At 40.1% G+C, this 19,721-nt stretch overlaps 1 protein-coding gene across 1 annotated transcript in view; it reads left to right on the top strand.

Moving 5' to 3' along the window:
• RNF169 (ring finger protein 169) overlaps window positions 1–19,721 on the top strand; it is a 109,500-nt gene extending 89,779 nt beyond the window's left edge. Inside the window, exons 5-7 of the mRNA XM_047071427.1 lie at window positions 12,966–13,065; window positions 13,631–16,704; window positions 17,760–19,721. Coding sequence (XP_046927383.1) covers window positions 12,966–13,065; window positions 13,631–14,812 — 1,282 coding nt within the window. The 3' untranslated portion in view covers window positions 14,813–16,704; window positions 17,760–19,721. The remainder of the gene's footprint in view (window positions 1–12,965; window positions 13,066–13,630; window positions 16,705–17,759) is intronic.

Raw genomic sequence — 19,721 nt, 5'->3', positions numbered from 1 at the left:
ACCCAAGAGCTTCTCACCGCATTATAATGACAGAGATGGAACTAGAACTCAGGTCTCTCTTTATCCCAAACCTATGCACTTTCTATCAAACTACTGAAGGAACCCTGTGACCAAAGGCTCTGCACTTGGAACCTCATCTTGAAATGATCTACCTTTGCAAGGGAAAACTGCCTTCCTTCTCTTTGTTTAATTTATACCCTGCCTTGTTCTAAAAAGATAAAGGGTTGCTACAGAGGTAAATAAGAACTTGTCCAATTTTCCTCATTTTTGAGGGGACTGAAGTCCTTTTGCATGATACTAGTCCTTTTAGAATATAGCTGTGAAAGCAGTGTTCCTCCATCTATCACCAAATGAATACTGATATGTGTCCAGAATAGCCAAACAGGTAGAGACAGAAAATAGATCAGTGGTTGCTTAGGGCTTGGGGAGAAGCAGGAGCTTAGGGGTGATAGCTAAAGGGCATGAGGTTTCTTTATGAGGTGATGGAAATGTTCTAAAATTGGTTGTGGTAATGGTTAAATAACTATGTGAATTAAAAACCATTAAACTGTACACTTAAAAAAAGAAATAATACTAGTGTACACAAGGCAGATAACCCAGGTCATAAATACACAAGGGAAAGATTATAACAAGATCTCACCCATTTCTGGGTGCACAGCAGCTACAACTGGGCCTAAGAAGGTTTCTGGTTTCATTCAAGTATGTGTGTATGTGGTGACGTTTGGGAGGGCTCATACCCCCAGGCTAGGGCCTGGAAGAAGGCTCCTCTCCAGCCTTCAGCTTCTAGGTGGAACTCAGCTCTGCCAGACCTGAGAGTTTAATTAATAAGCTACTATGGTTTGGATATGTGAGAGTGGTGATTGAACAGTTCAGAGCATGAGCTATCTAATCTTTTGTATCATGTATTACCATTTGAAAACCCTTTAAGCAGTATTTTATAAGCATTAAATCTTCTAGTTTTCCAGCTGCATGTTTATACTGGCTGCCCCTCCTTTCTTTCTTTGTAAGTCAGACTCATTGTGTTGGTGGGTATTTTTAGCCTAACTCTACATCCCAGAAACCATCTGGTCTCTTGGCAATGGAAATTTTAAGCCAGTTGCCTTTTAGACAATGCTGCTTTCTCTTGTTTATGACTTCATTATGTGTTTGGAAGAGAGAGCTTCTCTAGATGTGCTGGGTCTGTTTTATGCCACAGCAGAGTAGAATGTAAGATCAATATCTTGTGGTAGAAAGAACACAAGCCTTAGAATCATAGAGATACAGGTTTAAACCTTGGCTTCGGCTGTGTGACCTTGGAAGATCACCCCCCTCAGTTCTTTGACTGTAAGTGAGGATGATGATGCTTATCTCATAGAGTTTCTGTGTGGATTAAATGAGATACAGAATACTTAAAGTAGCATAGTGCCTGACAGATATTACATTCCTAATCAATGTTTAAGTTTTCTCTTTTTTTCATAATAGAGAGGCCTTTCTGTATATATTTTTATTCATTAATATGAAATTTATTAAATATATCCATTGTGTGGTGGTGTTTAGGGGTACAGAAATGGATGTACACAAAGTAATGGGAGTAGTTACTTCACTTATTTTTTTAGTGAAGATGTTGTTTAAGTTCTTTCAGTCCTAAGAACATCATCAAGTTCACTGGTCTTGACTATTCTCAGCCTGTAATTTTTTTAAGTTTATTTATTTATTTTGAGAGAGAGAGAGAGTGAGAGCAAGAGCACGTTGGGGAGGGACAGGGGAGAGAGAGAGAATCCCAAGCAGGCTCCATGCTGTCAGCACAGAGCCCAAAAGGGGGGCTTGATCCCATGAACTGTGAGATTGTGACCTGAGCCAAAGTCAAGTCATAGGCTTAACTGACTAAGTCATCCACTCAACCCTCAGCCAGTATTTTGAAGCCTCTTATTTTGAGCAAATACTACAGTAATATGTTTATGACTTATAAGATGTTTTTACAATAATTTTTGTAGCTCTTCATGTAGCAATAACAATGTAAAAGGGTGATAATAGAGTTATACAGGAACAAAAAAAGCTTTTTTATGCTATTGAAATTGAATTGGTATTAATTTTGAAATAGATTGTTGTAAAATAAGATGTTTATTGTAATCCCCAGAGCAACCACTAAGAAATAATTAAAACATATTTAATAAAGGAATAAGAAGAGACTCAAAATGCTATACTAGGAAATATCTAACACAAAAGAAGGCATTAATAGAGAATTGATGAACAAAAAAAGGTATAAGGTATATAGAAAACAAATAGCAAAATGGCAGAAGTAAATCCTTCCTCATCAGTAATTACATTAAATATAAATGAATTAAAACTCTCCAAATAGAAGACAGATATTGGTAGAATGGATTTTTTAAAAATATGTTCCAGATATAGGCTGAGACTCACTTTAGATCCAAAGGCAAAAATAGGTTGAAAGTGAAAGGATAGAAAAAGATATTCTATGCAAACAGTGACCAAAAGAGAACTGGAGTAGCTAAACTAATATCAGACAATGTAGACTTAAGGACAAAAATTATTACAAGAGACAAGACGGACATTGTATAATGATAAAAAGGTCAATCTTTTAAGAAGATATAACCATTGTATGGGGTACCTGGCTGGCTCAGTTAGTAGAGCATGCGACTCTTGATCTTGGGGTTGTGAGTTTGAGCTCCATTTTGGGTGTAGAGATTACTTAAAACACACACACACACACACACACACACACACACACACACACACACACACAACATTGTAAACACATATACACCTAATAATGGATGCATAAAATATATGAAGCAAAAACTGACAGAATTGAAGGGAACAGTAAACACTTTAATGATAATAGTTGGAGACTTTGGCACCCAATTTCAATAATGGATGTAATATTATAGATGAAAGGTAAAGAAGGATATAGAAGACTTGCACAATATTGGATACCAATTAGACTTACTATATATAAAGCATTCCACCCCACAACAGCAGAACACACATTCTACTATAGTGCACATGGAAAATTCTTCAGGGTAGACCATATGTTACACCATAAAATAAGTCTCAATAAATTTTAAAAGATTGGAATAATACAAAATCTTTTTTGATCACAATAGAATGAAGCTGTAAGTCAATAACAAGAAAAACTGGAAAATTCACAGATATGTGGACATTAAACAATGCATTAAAAAAAAAACAACACATGGGTCAAAACATAAATCACAAGAGGAGTACCTGGGTGGCCCAGTTGGTTAAGCGCCCGACTTTGGCTCAGGTCATGATCTCGTGGTTTGTGAGTTCATGCCTTGCATTGGGCTCTGTGCTGACAGCTTAGAGCCTGAAGCCTGCTTCTCATTCTGTGTCTCCCTCTCTCTCTGCCCTTCCCTCACTCATGTTCTGCTTCTCTCAAAATAAGTAAACATTAAAAAAATTATAAAAGGGGCGCCTGGGTGGCGCAGTCGGTTAAGCGTCTGACTTCAGCCAGGTCACGATCTCGCGGTCCGTGAGTTCGAGCCCCGCGTCGGGCTCTGGGCTGATGGCTCAGAGCCTGGAGCCTGCTTCCGATTCTGTGTCTCCCTCTCTCTCTGCCCCTCCCCCGTTCATGCTCTGTCTCTCTCTGTCCCAAAAATAAATAAACGTTGAAAAAAAATTTTTTTTTAAATTGTAAAAAAGAGGGGCGCCTGGGTGGCACAGTCGGTTAAGCGTCCGACTTCAGCCAGGTCACGATCTCGCGGTCCGGGAGTTCGAGCCCCACGTCGGGCTCTGGCCTGATGGCTCAGAGCCTGGAGCCTGTTTCCTATTCTGTGCCTCCCTCTCTCTCTGCCCCTCCCCCATTCATGCTCTGTCTCTCTCTGTCCAAAAATAAATAAAAACGTTGAAAAAAAAATTAAAAAAAAAATAAAATAAATTAAAAAAAATAAATAAATAAATAAAAATTGTAAAAAAGAAATCACAAGAGAAATTAAAAAATACCTTGAGAGGAATGAAAATGAAACCCAACATACTAAAACTTGGGATGTAGTTGTAAAAGCAGTGCTTAGAGGGAAATTTATAATTCTAATTTCTATATTTAAAATGAAGAAAAATCTCAAATAAATAACCAGATCTTCATCTGTGGATCCTCCCACCTGAGTCACAGGCACTCCCAGCACTAAACACACTTCATTCACACCTCCACCCTGTGGCTCACTTTGCACATTTCTACCCATGACTAGTGAGCATGTGTAGAAAGCCAGCCAAACTCTGTGGGCAAGGGAGAGACCACAAACTTCAGTTTTAGTGCCACCTTTGGAAAAGCAAAAGGGTGCTTTTGTGTCAGTGCATGGTCTGGTGTGCTGCAGGATCAAGAGAAGTCATACAAGCTTAAGAATTCTGCCATAAGAGGGAGCAAGAAACAAGGAGCAAATATGTCCATAGAAGATCTGAGGAAGCCTCAGAATCCCTACCAAGGCAGATGGAAAGTATGTCTTTCCCAAAGGCAGTTAATAAAGACTGGAGGAAGCGACTGCAACTTTGTTTATTTATTTTTTTCAATATATGAAATTTATTGTCAAATTGGTTTCCATACAACACCCAGTGCTCATCCCAAAAGGTGCCCTCCTCAATACCCATCACCCACCCTCCCCTCCCTCCCACCCCCCATCAACCCTCAGTTTGTTCTCAGTTTTTAAAAGTCTCTTATGCTTTGGTTCTCTCCCACTCTAACCTCTTTTTTTTTTTTCCTTCCCCTCCCCCATGGGTTTCTGTTAAGTTTCTCAGGATCCACATAAGAGTGAAAACATATGGTATCTGTCTTTCTCTGTATGGCTTATTTCACTTAGTATCACACTCTCTAGTTCCATCCACGTTGCTACAAAGGGCCATATTTCGTTCTTTCTCATTGCCCTGTAGTACTCCATTGTGTATATAAACCACAAATTTCTTTATCCATTCATCAGTTGATGGACATTTAGGCTCTTTCCATAATTTGGCTATTGTTGAGTGCTGCTATAAACATTGGGGTACAAGTGCCCCTATGCATCAGTACTCCTGTATCCCTTGGGTAAATTCCTAGCAGTGCTATTGCTGGGTCATAGGGTAGGTCTATTTTTAATTTTTTGAGGAACCTCCACACTGTTTTCCAGAGTGGCTGCACCAATTTGCATTCCCACCAACAGTGCAAGAGGGTTCCCGTTTCTCCACATCCTCTCCAGCATCTATAGTCTCCTGATTTATTCATTTTGGCCACTCTGACTGGTGTGAGGTGATATCTGAGTGTGGTTTTGATTTGTATTTCCCTGATAAGGAGTGACGTTGAGCATCTTTTCATGTGCCTGTTGGCCATCCAGATGTCTTCTTTAGAGAAGTGTCTATTCATGTTTTCTGCCCATTTCTTCACTGGGTTATTTGTTTTTCGGGTGTGGAGTTTGGTGAGCTCTTTATAGATTTTGGATACTAGCCCTTTGTCCGATATGTCATTTGCAAATATCTTTTCCCATTCCGTTGGTTGCCTTTTAGTTTTGTTGGTTGTTTCCTTTGCTGTGCAGAAGCTTTTTATCTTCATAAGGTCCCAGTAATTCATTTTTGCTTTTAATTCCCTTGCCTTTGGGGATGTGTCGAGTAAGAGATTGCTATGGCTGAGGTCAGAGAGGTCTTTTCCTGCTTTCTCCTCTAGGGTTTTGATGGTTTCCTGTCTCACATTCAGGTCCTTTATCCATTTTGAGTTTATTTTTGTGAATGGTGTGAGAAAGTGGTCTGGTTTCAACCTTCTGCATGTTGCTGTCCAGTTCTCCCAGCACCCTTTGTTAAAGAGACTGTCTTTTTTCCATTGGATGTTCTTTCCTGCTTTGTCAAAGATTAGTTGGCCATACGTTTGTGGGTCTAGTTCTGGGGTTTCTATTCTATTCCATTGGTCTATGTGTCTGTTTTTGTGCCAATACCATGCTGTCTTGATGATGACAGCTTTGTAGTAGAGGCTAAAGTCTGGGATTGTGATGCCTCCTGCTTTGGTCTTCTTCTTCAAAATTACTTTGGCTATTCGGGGCCTTTTGTGGTTCCAGTGACTGCAACTTTAAATGTGAAGGCAGCAATGCAAAACTTCAAGGAACATGAAAAATCATGGAAATATGACACCATCAAAAGATCACAATAATTTTCCAGTAATGGATCCCAAAGACATGAAGATCTGTGATGTACCCAATAAAGAGCTCAAAATAACTGTTTCAGAAAGCTTAGTGAGCTACAACAAAACACAGAAAGACAATTCAACTAAATCAGGACAACAGTACAGTAAAAAAAGAAAAAGAAGTTTAATAAAGAGAAATAATAAGAACAACAACAAAAATTCTGGAGCTGAAGAAAATGTTGAATGAAAAGAAAAATGCAGTGGAAAGCATTAATAGCAGTGTGGACTAAGCAGAAGAAAGAAGAATGGGAGACAGTGAAGAAAGCCAGTATGACCTGTGGGATACCGTCAAAAAATAATAATAATAATTTTCAAACTATTGGAATTTCAGAAGGAGAAGGGTGGGAGAGGGAGAAGGGAGCAGAAAGGTTATTTAAAGAAGTAAGAGCTGAGAACTGTTCAAATCTGGGGAAAGGTTTGGATATCTAAATTTGGGAAGCTCATAGGTCACCAAACTCAACTTAAAGAGATCTCACCAAGACACATAATAAAGCTGTAAAAAATCGAAGACAGAGTGAGAATCTTAAAAGCAGTGAGAGAAAAGAGGATTGTAACTTATAAAGGAACCCCCATATGCCCTCAGCGGAATTCTCAGCAGAAACCTTGCACAGCAGGGGAATGGGGTGATATATTCATGGGTTGAAAGAAAAAAACCTGCCAACCAAGAGTACTCTATCCAATAAAGCTGCCTTTCAGAAATGGAGAGGTAGACTTTCCCAGACAAATAAAAGCTGAGGGAGTTCATCACCACTAGATCAGCCTTACAAAAATGCTGAAAGGAACTCTCCAGACTGAAACAAAATAATGCTAACTAGTAACATGAAAATATGAAAATACACAACATACTGGTAAAGGTAAATGTATAGTAATATTAGAATTCTCTAATACTGTAACATGGTGGTACATTAACCACTTAACTCTAGTATAAAGTTTAAGGGACAAGAGTATTAAAAATAACTATAAAACAATTTGTTAATGAATACATATGAAGTGTCTCGTGACATCAAAAAAGTAAAGGGGTAAATCTTTTGTATGTGATGGAAGTTAAAGTGTTACTGGTGTAAAATAGAGTGTTATATCTATAAAATATTTTATGTAAGCCTCATGGTAAAGCACAAAGCAAAAGCCAACAGTAGAGTCACGAAAAAAAAAAGGGAAAGGAAGCAAAGCAATAGTACTATGGAAAATCGTTAATTCACAAAGGAATGCTGAAAGAGAGGGAGGAGGGATCGAGGGAAGTATGAAACAGCTACAAACAACAACTAAGATGGCACTAATCACTTCCTATCTATCAGTAATTACTCTAAATGTAAATGGGTTAAATTCTCCAATCAAAAGTCATATAGGGGCACCTGGATGGCTCAGTCAGTGAAGCATCCAACTCTTGATTTTGACTCAGGTCATAATCTCATGGTTTGAGATTGAGCCCTGTGTGTCAAGCTCTGCACTGGGCATGGAGCCTGCTTATGATTCTGTCCCTCCCTCTACCTTTGCCCCTCTCCTCAAAAAATAAAAATTTTTTTACTCATGCTCTCTCTCAAAAAATAAAAATTAAAAAAAAAAAAGGCATAGAGAGACTAGATGGATACAAGACCCAGCTATATGCTGCATACAGGAGACACACTTCAGCTTTAAGGACATATAGGCCCAAATTGAAGGGATGGAAAAGATACTGCATGCAAATGAAAACCAAAAGACAGAGTAGTTATTCTTATGTCACACAAAGTAGACTTTAAGCCAAAATGGTAACAAGAGACAAAGAAGGTCATTATATGATGATAAAGGGTCAATTCATCAAGAGGATATAACAGTCATAAATGCACCCAACTTGGGAGCACCTAAATATATTAAGGAAATACAGATCTGAAGGGAGAAATAGACAACAATATAATAATAGTGTGGAGGACTCTAGTACCTACTTTCAACAGTGCCTAGATCATTCAGACAAGAAATTAATGAGGAAATGTTGGAGTTGAACTGTACTTTAGACCAACATAAAACTAACAGGCACACACAGAACATTCCATCCAACAGCCGCAAAATACATATTCTTCTCAAGTGCATATGGAACATTCTCCAGGATAGATAATATGGGTCACAAAACAAGCCTTAGAAAATTTAAGAAGATTGGAATCATTCCAGATGTCTTTCTGACCACAGTGGTATAAAATTAGAAATCAATAACAGGAGGAAAACTGAAAAATTCACAAATATGACAAAATTGAACAACATGCACCTGAACAATCAGTGGATCAAAGAAGAAGTGAAATCAAAAATATCTTTAAACAAGTGAAAATGGAAGCATGACATACCAAAACTTGTCCGATACAGCAAATCCATTCTAAAAGGGAGTATACAGCAATAAACACCTACATTATGAAAAAAGAAAGATCTCAAATAAACAACCTAACTTTACACCTCAAGGAACTAGAAGAAGCCCAAGTTTGCAGAAGGAAGGAAATAACAAAGATTAGAGCAGAAATAAATGGAGACCAGAAAAAGAATAGAAAAGATCAATGAACCAAAGAGTTGGTGGGGTTTTTTTTTCTTAAAGATAAAATTGACAAACCTTTAGCTAGGCTAACTAAGAAAAAAAAAGAAGTCTCAAAGAAATAAATTGGAACTGCAAGAGGAGATACCACAACTGATATCACAGAAATACAAAGGATCGCAAGAGACTACTACGAACAATTATATGCCAACAAGTTGGATAACCTAGAAAAGAATTGGATAAATTCCTAGAAGGATACAACCCACCAAAACTGAATTATGAAGAAATAGAAAATCTGAACAGATCAATAACAAATAAGGAGATTCAATCAGTAATAAAATACCTCCCAACAAAGAAAAGCTCAGGACCAGATGGTTTGCCTGGTGAATTCTCCCAAACGTTTAGAGAAGAATTAATGCTAATCCTTCTCAAACTTTTCCAAAAGATTGTAGAGGTGGAAACACTCCCAAAATCGTTTTATGAAGCCAGCTTTACCCTGATGCCAAAGCCAGACAAGGACACTACCAGGAAAGAAAATTACAGGTTTATATCCCAGATTGTGAATATCAATGCAAAAAATCTCACCAACACATTTGTGAACTGAATTCAGTAGCACATGGAAAGGCTCATAACCATGATTAAGTGGAATTTATCTCTGGGGTACAAGGATGGTTCAACATAGGCAAAGCAATAAATGTGATATACTACATTAATTGAAAGAAAGGTAAAAATATGATTATTTCAATAGGTGCAGAAAAAGCATTTGACAAAATACAACATCCTTTTATGATAAAAACTCTCAACAAATTTGGTACAGAAGGAATATACTTTAACATAATAGAGGCTATATAAGACAAGCCCACAGCTAACAACATACTCAATGGTGAAAAAGATTGAAGGATTTTCCTCTAAGGTCAGGAACAAGACAAGGGTGCCCACTCTCAGCACTCCTATTCAACATAGTACTTGGAGTCCTAGCCAGAGCAGTCAGGCAAGAAAAAGAAGAAAACAAGGCATCTGAGTTGGAAAGCAAGAAGTATAATTGTCTTTGTTTGCAGACAATATGAATTTATATGTAGAAAATCCTAAAGACCACACACACACGCACACACAAACTATAGAGCTAATCAGTGAATTTAGTAATGTTGCTGGATACAAAATTAGCATACAGAAATCACTTGTGTTTCTACACACAGTGGAATATCTGAAAAAGAAATAAAATAGCCTCATTCACCATAGCATCAAAAAATAAATAAATAAAATACTTAGGAATAAATTTAATCAAAGAGGTGAAAGATCTATATACTGAAAACATTAAGACGTTGATGAGAGACATTGAAGATACAAATAAGTGGAGAGTGTGGTACTGAAATAGAAGTAGATATGTCAATCGGTGGAACAGAATTGGGAGTCCAGAAATAAACCCATATACTTATGGTCAGTTGATTTTCAGTAAAGGTACCGAGGCTATTCTATGGGGAAAAAGAATAGTTTCTTCACGTATCGTGTTGGGACAACAATTAGATATCCATATACTAAAAAATGAAATTGGACCCCAATCTCACACCAAATAAATCAAATTGAATCAGATACCTAAATGTAAGGGCTATAGCTATAAACTCTAAGAAGGAAACAGAGATTAACTGTAGAATTACTGCTCTTATAGCACTTTTGTGATATGGTAGGGTGGACTTCAGTGACTGGATGTGTCTGTGGGTCAAGATTATCTTTCATCAATCTGTCTTTCATGCCTTGCACCAAGTTGGTACTCAGTGAAGTCAGAAGACTAAGGGAACGGAAGAGACAGACAGTGACAGTTTCAGCTATACTGAAGTTTACCAAAAAAGTTTTAGATAGTCAGAAACTACTTTGGGTGTCCTTGTTGTGCTTGAGTGCCGCAGGTATGGGTTTCTTCCCTGGGCCTTTTCTTTCACCAAAATGGAATTTAGGGGGCATATGAAGAGGTTCCCCCCAGCAATAGGTACCTGTCATTTGTAGATCTGATAATTTGGGCATGTAGCCAGTGTCTTTAAATTTGACTCTGCTACTGCTGACAATATGGATTCATAGCATGTTTTTAAAAATTATATTAAACTAATTCTTAATTATGGAGTATTTGGACCCCTAAATATAGGTACAGCCTCAGTTTGAATACCAAGGCAGCTATTAATGAACTGCTGTATTGAAGGTTACAAAGTTCTTTCTTATGTTGAGCAGAACATCTTTTTCTCTAAGTGTCTACTGTTTCTCCAGTGGAATGATGCCAAACAAGTCATGTATTTGAAATAATAATACCTTCTCTTTCAGCCCTATGTTCATTCCTCCTGACCCAAAGTATATGTTGTTCACCCCAGCATTTTAATCTGTCATCCATTTTACTTATGGGTGGCTTACACCACTGACAGTTTGTGTGAGTTCTGGGAATGCAAGTGAATTTCAATACGATGCCAGGCAAAACCCAAAACACGCTGATTTCTAAGCAGCTGCCTTTATAGGGTGATGTCTAAGTTTCCTACCTGTTCCCAAATACATTTCCCACTAGAAGGTACAACTCTCACATTATTTGCTTAGGTTCAGTGTTGAATTTTCTTGGTAAAGTGCAGGCATGAGATGCAGGTTGGCCACCACTTTCTCCTATTAATACGGTAGCATAGATTAGTTCTGCAGACTGGAACCATATAGCAAGGTGATGTGGCCATGAGACATAGGATTAGAGGGTTTTGAATGGGAGGAATAGCACAGAAATACTGGAATAGAGGCCACTGTGGGTAGGGGCGCTTAGGAGGTTCAGTCTGTTGAGCAGCCGACTCTCAATTTTGGCTCAGGTCATGATCTTGTGGTTTGTGGGGTCGAGCCTCACTTTGGACTGTGGACTGACAGTGTGGAGCCTGCTTAGGATTCTCTTTCTCCCTCTCTCTGCCCCTACCCAGCTTGCGCTCACTCGCTCTCGCTCTCTCTCTCAAAAATAAATAAATATTAAAAAAGAAGCCTTTGCTAGAGACATAGGGAGAGGAAAGGCACTGTGGGAATGCACCTTATTACTTCCTTTGTAAGTTTTCTGAGTTAATCCTGGCACAGTGAAACTTAAAAAGTAAATCTTTTGCTACAAAAGAGTAGCTGTGATGATGTATTTCATTCCAAAGCTAAATAGAATCATTCGAGGAAATAATTTCTGTTTGGGATCGTCTACATGGCTATGTATCCACCTTGACTTCTGGCAAATTCTTATTTATCCTTCAGACTACATGTGCCATAGGGAGGCTTTCCACGCTGTCCTCACTCCATCCAGGTAATTAATAACTCCCTCGAGGCATACTTTTTTGGGTACCACTTCACTGTATTGTATGATTTATTTGCCTGCCCCACTGGACTCTGAGTCCTTGAAGACCCTAGACTGTGTCTCATTCTTCTCAGTATTCCCAGTGCCCACATGTGCTCCTCAGTGACTGGCATATAGTAAGTATGATAATTGTTTGTTGAATAGAGTTGTAGCACAGGGAAAATAACAGCTGCACATATTTGTAAAGGCATCATTCTCACCGGACATGTATTAGGCACAAATTGGAGATCAGGAAACAAAGGTGAGTAATAAGATAATCAAAAACTCCTACTTATAGTTCCCCCTTGTCAGTGGGATAGGTGACAGTCACCTGCATATAATCCTTACACAATAAGATTCATGTTATAATACAGGTATTCTGGGTTTTGGATTGGGTTGTAAAGTCATAATGTTGCATGCGTCAGACAAAAAAAAATCACGTGTTCATGAAATCTCTTGAATAACCGATTTAGGCCTTTGGAAGCTCAAATGGAATAAATTAAGGAAGAGACTACATTTAATTTTGACTCCCCACATAAAAATTTAGTGCAGTGCTATGTATTTTGTAAGTACTTAAATATTTGTTTCTTGGCTGACTTAGATTGCTTGAGGAGAGGGTTGGGCCTAATAAAAGGAAAAAATTTATTGTTCATAAAGGTGATTTTTATACTCTATCCACCCTATTAAAGAAGGCGAAGTATCCCTACATCTCTCTAAGCTCGAGCAGAACAGCCATTGATTGGTCTTTCATATTTAAGCAGGATCTAGTTTGGAAACAAAGGCTTACACTGAATGTCCTCTCTGGAGAGCTCTTTCTCTTTTGACAGGATTTGTTCTTAGAATGTGTTCTGTTAATAAATCAATTCATTTCCTATCTGTAGCTTGCCAAGGGAATTGTCTTTCTTGGTAGATGGCTTTGAGGGCACAGAAGAGATTGTTATTCTTTTTTCCTTAGTTAGCATATGGGCTACTTTTGACTATTTGTCTTTTATTTATTTATTTAGGAACCTAAATTCCAAGGTGGAAAGGAGTCAGAGCTGCAGTGACACAGCTCAGGACAGAGCGAAGAGCAGACTCAGAGCAGCCCCAACAAGCAAAACCAAGGTACATCTCAGACACAGGCTTCTGGAGCTCTCTACTCCCATCCTGTAGCTCCCTGCACATGGCCACGACAGAAACTATTGCGCACGCTATTTGAGTGGGCTCCACATCCAATGTGGGGCTTGAACTCATGACCCTGAGATCAAGAGTCATGTGCTCTTGAGCCAGTCAGGTACCCCAGAAACTATTCCAGACAAGCAGAGGCAGAATGGGTCCTGGGTATACTAATTATGTTGGAGAAGTTTGCGAATAGATGGAAAGGAAGAGAGTTTGCATTGAATTCGTAGCCAGAAGGGTGGAATGAGGGCCAGTAGAAGAACTTTTTTAAAAGTTCTAGATGAGGTTTTTTTTCCCCTGTAGGTTTTCAATTTTATTAATTGTTTCAAGTGTGTAGGAATTTCTGCAAATGGTGCATATTCTAGGTTAGGGATTTTCCCCATTTCTTAGGCTCACATCACCTTCCATCCCTTTTCTTACCCTTCCCCCACTGCCCTTCTACCATCATAAAAGAGTTATGAAGAAAAAAAATATATACACATGTATGTATAATCTTTTTAACTTCTTTTAGGTCACAGCTATAACCCCAGCCTCCAACCCCATCATTGGTGTCCTCTTGTCCACTCAGAACAACCGCTGCCTCTCAGCCCCTGACTTAACCGTTGAAAAGCGTCTACCCTTCAGCTCCCTCTCATCCTTGACTTCCTTGCATAAGCCCGAGCGCTCCATCAGTCCTGAGAGCAATGACAGCATCTCCGAAGAACTAAACCATTTCAAGCCCATTGTCTGCTCACCATGTACTCCTCCCAAGAGACTCCCTGATGGCCGAGTGCTAAGTCCCCTCATCATCAAATCAACACCCCGCAACCTAAACAGAAGCCTGCAGAAGCAGACTTCTTATGAGGCTAGTCCAAGGATCCTCAAGAAGTGGGAACAGATCTTTCAGGAGCGGCAGATCAAAAAGACCCTTTCGAAAGCCACCCTCACCTCCCTGCCTCCAGAAACAGGGGAAGACTCACTGGTCTCTGAAGTTATCCATTCTAACAAGGAGAAGCCACCTCAGGCTTTAAATACAAGACTGGCCAGTGGGCAAGTACTCTCTGAGTGTGTAGGACCCACCCTCACTGACCTTGATTTTTTCCCCTCCGTTAGCCAAACAAAAGTGGAACAGGGCAGCGATAGTAAAAGGAGCTCTGAGATCCCGTTGGAAACCTGCTGTTCCTCAGAACTTAGAGTGGGAGCCAGTGGTACTTTGGAGACGGAGCAGAGTGAAGGGCCGGGGCCAACCCCAGATGCTAAGTTAGACAAAACCTGTATAAGCGCAACCATGAAAATCTCGGCAGCTCATTCAGCGCTACCCAAAAATAGTGTTCTGGGTGGGGTCCTCAAAACAAAGAAGCAGCTGAAGACAGCAAATCATTTTGATCTGCCTAATGGTGTGCTGGCAGACAGCCGAGGTGAGGAGCCGCTTCCTTCCTTGCGTCGGGGCCGGAAAAGACACTGTAAGACCAAGCACTTGGAACAAAATGGCTCCCTTAAGAAACTGCGACAGAGCGGTGGTGAGGTGGTCCTGGCCCCGGCAGAGCCGGTGCTGCGGGAGATGGAGCAGAAACTGCAGCAAGAGGAAGAGGACCGGCGGCTGGCTCTGCAGCTGCAGCGCATGTTTGACAACGAGAGGCGGACTGTGAGTCGGCGAAAAGGAACCGTGGATCAGTATCTCTTACGGTCCAGCAACGTGGCCGGGGCCAAGTAGCACCTAATGAACAGTGTTACCTATTTTTAAGAGGTCTTTGGGCTTGATCATTTATCCTGAAGAGCTGAGTGTTCTCACTTTGGGTTTCTTTCAATGGCAAAACACTGTCTGATACAGTTCTGGGAGGTTCCGGGGCCTTCGTAGTCCATGTCCAAGGGAACTGTGTCTCTGCCTCCCTGCGACCGAGGCCAGAAGCACTCCTCACCCCAAAGTGACCTGTCCCTGAGGGCTCCTGGGCCAAATCGGGCAGCACCCACTTGGAATGAGATTCAGGAGCACAGTGGCCAGAGTTACAAATGGTAGAGGAATGAGGGGGGATACCTTCTTAAACCGACAGACCTCCTGACTTCTTTCAACAGGGTGTTATTTTAAATCAGCCTTGCAGATAAACATTACTTCCATCTGTGTCGTAGAAGTGGATCTGCATTTTGGCAGATTCCAAAATGATTGTGTTCCCCCTTCTCCTTATCCATGCCACAAGTAAATGTACCTACTGAAATTGGTTGAGTTTTTCCCTTCTACGAAAGTTAATTTACCTTCCCTGTTTAAAAAGTAACGTTTGATTAATGCTATATAGTTGACAGACCACATTGAGTCACTGTTGGATTTGGTCTTCTCAGGAGTGCTAACATGTAAGCGGTGTGAGCCCCATTTTAGATGATGGAGCTGCAGGGCGTGTGTTCAGATTCTCTCATTTACTAGGTGGAACATCCCAGACTGACTGTTGGGTCTCCCGACAAGAAATCCCATAGATTTTCCACACTGACAGGTTGCTGTAATGGATTGTGACCCAAGGAGCCTAGGGAAACTGGCTGGGCATGTGAATACTGATTGTGCAAAATCCATAGGCAGATCATTGAGATTGACGGGAAGTACAAACAAATATTATGCAGTTATCTTCCCTTCTCCCGGCACAGTTTACCCTTTTGTTTTCTTGGGGGTGGGGCGGGGGAGACAAAGTACAGTTGAGCTTCCTTACTACTCTCTACGTGTCCAAGAGTTATCTGCAATGTTGATCTAAAATCCAAAACAATTGCCCAGAAGTCAGGTAAGAGCAATGCTGAAACTCCATACTATGGAAACAAGGTATCTAGCTGGATGCAGCTGGTAAATTCAGTCCCATGGACCTTTGGGGTTTATTTTCCTTAGCAGCTGACACCATGTGTCTTTTGCATCCCTGGTGGTGCTTGGTGCTTCTGCCCGTCTGGGCTCATTGAGAATAGGGATTAAGATATGATTTTAGGGAATCTCAGATGGGCTGGCGTTCCCTGTGCATGTATGAGCTGTTACTATAAAGTCATGTGACTGGCATTTTAACAAAGGCTTTAGAGCTTCTATATCCCAGTGTATGTTGTCTCCCTTGCGTGGCCCCAGCAAGATACCACATAGTTGTCTAATGATGTTGCCATTGGCAAAAACATTTCTGGAACTCTCCTCAAAGTCTAGAAACGTCTAGAAATATAGACTCCTAAAATGTTAGAATTGGAAGGGACCTTAAAGGTCATCTATTCCAACCTCCTCCTCTTACTGAGGCAGAAGCTAAGATTTGGAATGGTGACTCACTGATTACTAGGGATTTATTACATCACCTTCTTTTGATTCCTCCTGGGAGATTTGCCCCTTCTTCTCTGGACAAATCTTTAATCTTTTGTGGTTATAGAAGGGAGAATTTTAAGTTTGAAACCAGTCAGAGGCTATTTGAAGCCTCTGGAAGAGAAGGTAGGTCAAGAGGGTTTGGAGTCATAGATGAGGTACAGCCATAAAGCAGCTATTTTCTTCTGCTCCTAAACAGTTCCCAGAGAGACGTTCCAGAGATGTCTTAAGCATTCTGGTCATCATGGAGATATGTGGAGGCTCCTCAGTGACTACGTTGGTGGGAGTGTCACTCGAATGTATGTGTTCTGTGTGTCTGTGTGTGTGCACACATGCAAATGTATGTTTAAACATGCACCAATCTCATTACTTTATATTCACACCACTTCAGTTCTAGGCCCTGCCAGCAACATGTCTCCAAAGGCTGCTGGAGGGTTGGTACCCAAGACAGAAGAGCTGGTGCTGGTGCTGGTCTGCGGAGTAAGAGGAGGGTGACTTAATGCCCTTAGAGAAATCATCAGTTCCTGCCATTTCACACAGTTCCCCTTGGTTCGGAGTACATAATATCGGAAGGCTAGTCTCGTTGGTAGTAGCAAAGACACTTATTTTTCCACTTGCCACCTTTTTCTATATCTCCAGTAATTTGAAAAACATTTTGGTTGGAACTGATTTTTGTTTTTGGAAAAAAGATAAATATTTTTAATAGAAAAAGATATATATTTTAAATATTTCCCCCAAAGTACTACTTTCATTTTAAGAAATTGCATAGCAGTAGCAACAAATTTTAGTTTCAGGTGCAGAGTGAAAAGCTACTTCCTGTTAAGTGAACATTCCAGACGCTGGATCCAACTTACTGACTTTCCCCTTTGCACCTACTGTTGTGCCTGGAATGGTATCAACAATTGTTGTTTTCCAAACTTCCAGCTGAGCAGTAGCCCTTTACACAGAGGCAAAGTGGTTTAGGTTAAGGAGCGACAAGGCTTCACCTCTGATCTGCTCGGCTTTGGAGGAGGAAAAAACCACTAAGGTATTATCTGTATTTTAAAATGCTTCCCTTACTTAACTAAAACCTGAACACTTTTTGCTTCTGAAAGAATTCTGTGTCCTGTAGCTCGCTTGCTTGCTTGTGAAGTTTGTCACAAATGGAGTTGTCAATGTGAATTATTTGGAGACGGAGAAAGACAAGAAAAGGAAAATAGAGCGATGGGAGGGTTTGTGGGCTAGAATGAGAGAAATACCATTTCACAAAACAAACATTTCTCATGAATCATTGGAATCTGGTTCACCCTACAAATTTCCCATGCCCTACTAACTCTGTTCTTTGTGTATATGCATTCTGTGTTTTTTATTAAAGGGGAAGTTCTGAGAGGTTGGAGGATCAAGGTCATTCTGATGGGAAGTCCAAGAAATGCGGTGCCCTGGGAAGGGGGAGCTCAGCCCTTTTCCATAGAGTGGGAGAGACACTTTGGGAACATGCTCATGACCCGTTGATTGTATCTGCTGGAAGAAGTCATCTGGGCCTGTTGGGTTGGTGTCAAATCAGGCGATTAAGCATCCAGCCCTTGGCCCCTTTCGTATAATTGCCTCTTTTTAAAAGGTTAATTTGCCTTGGCTGAAGCTTCCCAGGAAAACCCTTTGTAAGTGGCTTCATTTATTTTTTTAATTTAATTTTTAGACTTTTGTCTGGAGGAAGAACTGGTGATGAATGCCTTCTGTTTTTGTTTTGTTTTTTTTCTCATTTTTCCTAAAAGAAAAAAATGCCCTTAAGGATTAAAGCTGCTTAATTAATTGCTGTCTGATTACAAAGTGACAAACTAAGATGGGAAACTGCCACTGTGCTTGACTGGTGAAGCTGATGACCGAAGGCTGTGCCGTTCATTCTTTCTGTTCCATTCAGACATTCCTGAGCTTCGTTCGAACTTGTGCCAACCCTGTGCTGGGTCATGGAGATACAAGGATGGAAAGGACAGTCCCTGCTCCTAAGAAGCTCAGCCGCTAATGGAATGTATTTGAAGGTATATGTGGCTGGAGAGTTTGTTCATGCTCGTGTGAAAGGCCACTTCTTCATAGTGATGATCTTGGATGGAGTCATTTGAGATACTGTCCAGCACCTGACAGGCTGCACTGAACATTTTAGACACCCCCATCAGTATTTCTCAATTTGATTGCAACACTGCTTTCCATTTCCTAAGTAATTTTATCAGAGGAGAATGAATTTTCTCCTCCAGTGATAGAGGACAATAATTTCTCTTCAGGAGCTGCTTTTACATAACCTCCAGGAAATGAGGCAGGGTGTGGATCATTGACATGGTCAGAGGAGGCCCACATCCCACCTTACTGATCTCCTAACCTCTCTCCCAACCAGACCTCTCACCAGAGCTGGCAGCAACTTTGGATTCCTTTCCTTTTTCCTGCCTGGCTTTTCATGGAAATGGAAAGCCAACAGGAGAGGAAGGAAAGAAAAACTGAAGGCTGGATTATAATCATAAAATGCTGTAGCTGGAAAGGGCATGGAAATAACTCAGATCAAACTCACCCATCTGCTTCCCCTTTTTTTTTTCCTAATAAGGAACTTGAGGTCCAGTGCTTTATGCCCTGTTGACACTGTAGTTTCCTAGGATCTAAATAATCTTTTTAAGTTACACACACACACACAATTTGCTAACGAGGAGGACACCCAAATGATATAGGAAGCTTTTTGTTTTAATAGCTTTTTTCTTTTAAAATTTTTCAGAATTAAAATATGCCTCTGTCCCCTGAATACATACCCAGATAGGGGGAACCCCATAATGTGACTAATGTGAATATGGAATCTTGGGAAGTGATATATTTTGATTGGAATAGTCATCATTTTAACCACCAAGGGTTAAAACCATGCCAGCCCTTCATTTTTCTTTGAAAAAATCAAGAACTCCTTAGGGACTTAAATCTTTCTCAGCCAGCCTTTTCCCCCATCAACCAAAAGAGTGGTATTCAGCCTGGTTTTTAGAAGTGAACATAGTTGCTTATAAATTCTTGTGAGTTAGTGACAAAGCAGGTATGTTTTTTTGGGTCAGGGAGATTCTAGGGAAAGCTGCTGTTGAATAGATTTTGCTCCAAAGATGATATAGAAAATGCATCTTTACACGTGATTGTTACCCACTGTAGCTTTCTGAAGAAGATCGTTCTATAGGAAAAAGAGACATAAGCAGAGGTCACAACCAGTTTAGAGATCGGTTAAATTGGATGAAGAAAAAGTGCCAAGACTGAATGTGCACATTGTTCTATGTATTATCAGTATTTTTATTCTTCCTAAGAAAAATATTTACACACTTTG

This window comes from Lynx rufus, unplaced genomic scaffold (assembly GCF_022079265.1).
Source record: "Lynx rufus isolate CCGP_SWC_20201006 ecotype Redwood Valley unplaced genomic scaffold, mLynRuf1.p SCAF_9, whole genome shotgun sequence".
Lineage (NCBI taxonomy): Eukaryota > Metazoa > Chordata > Mammalia > Carnivora > Felidae > Lynx > Lynx rufus.
Note: the sequence above shows the minus strand (reverse complement) of the source record. Positions and strands in the feature narration are given on the sequence as shown.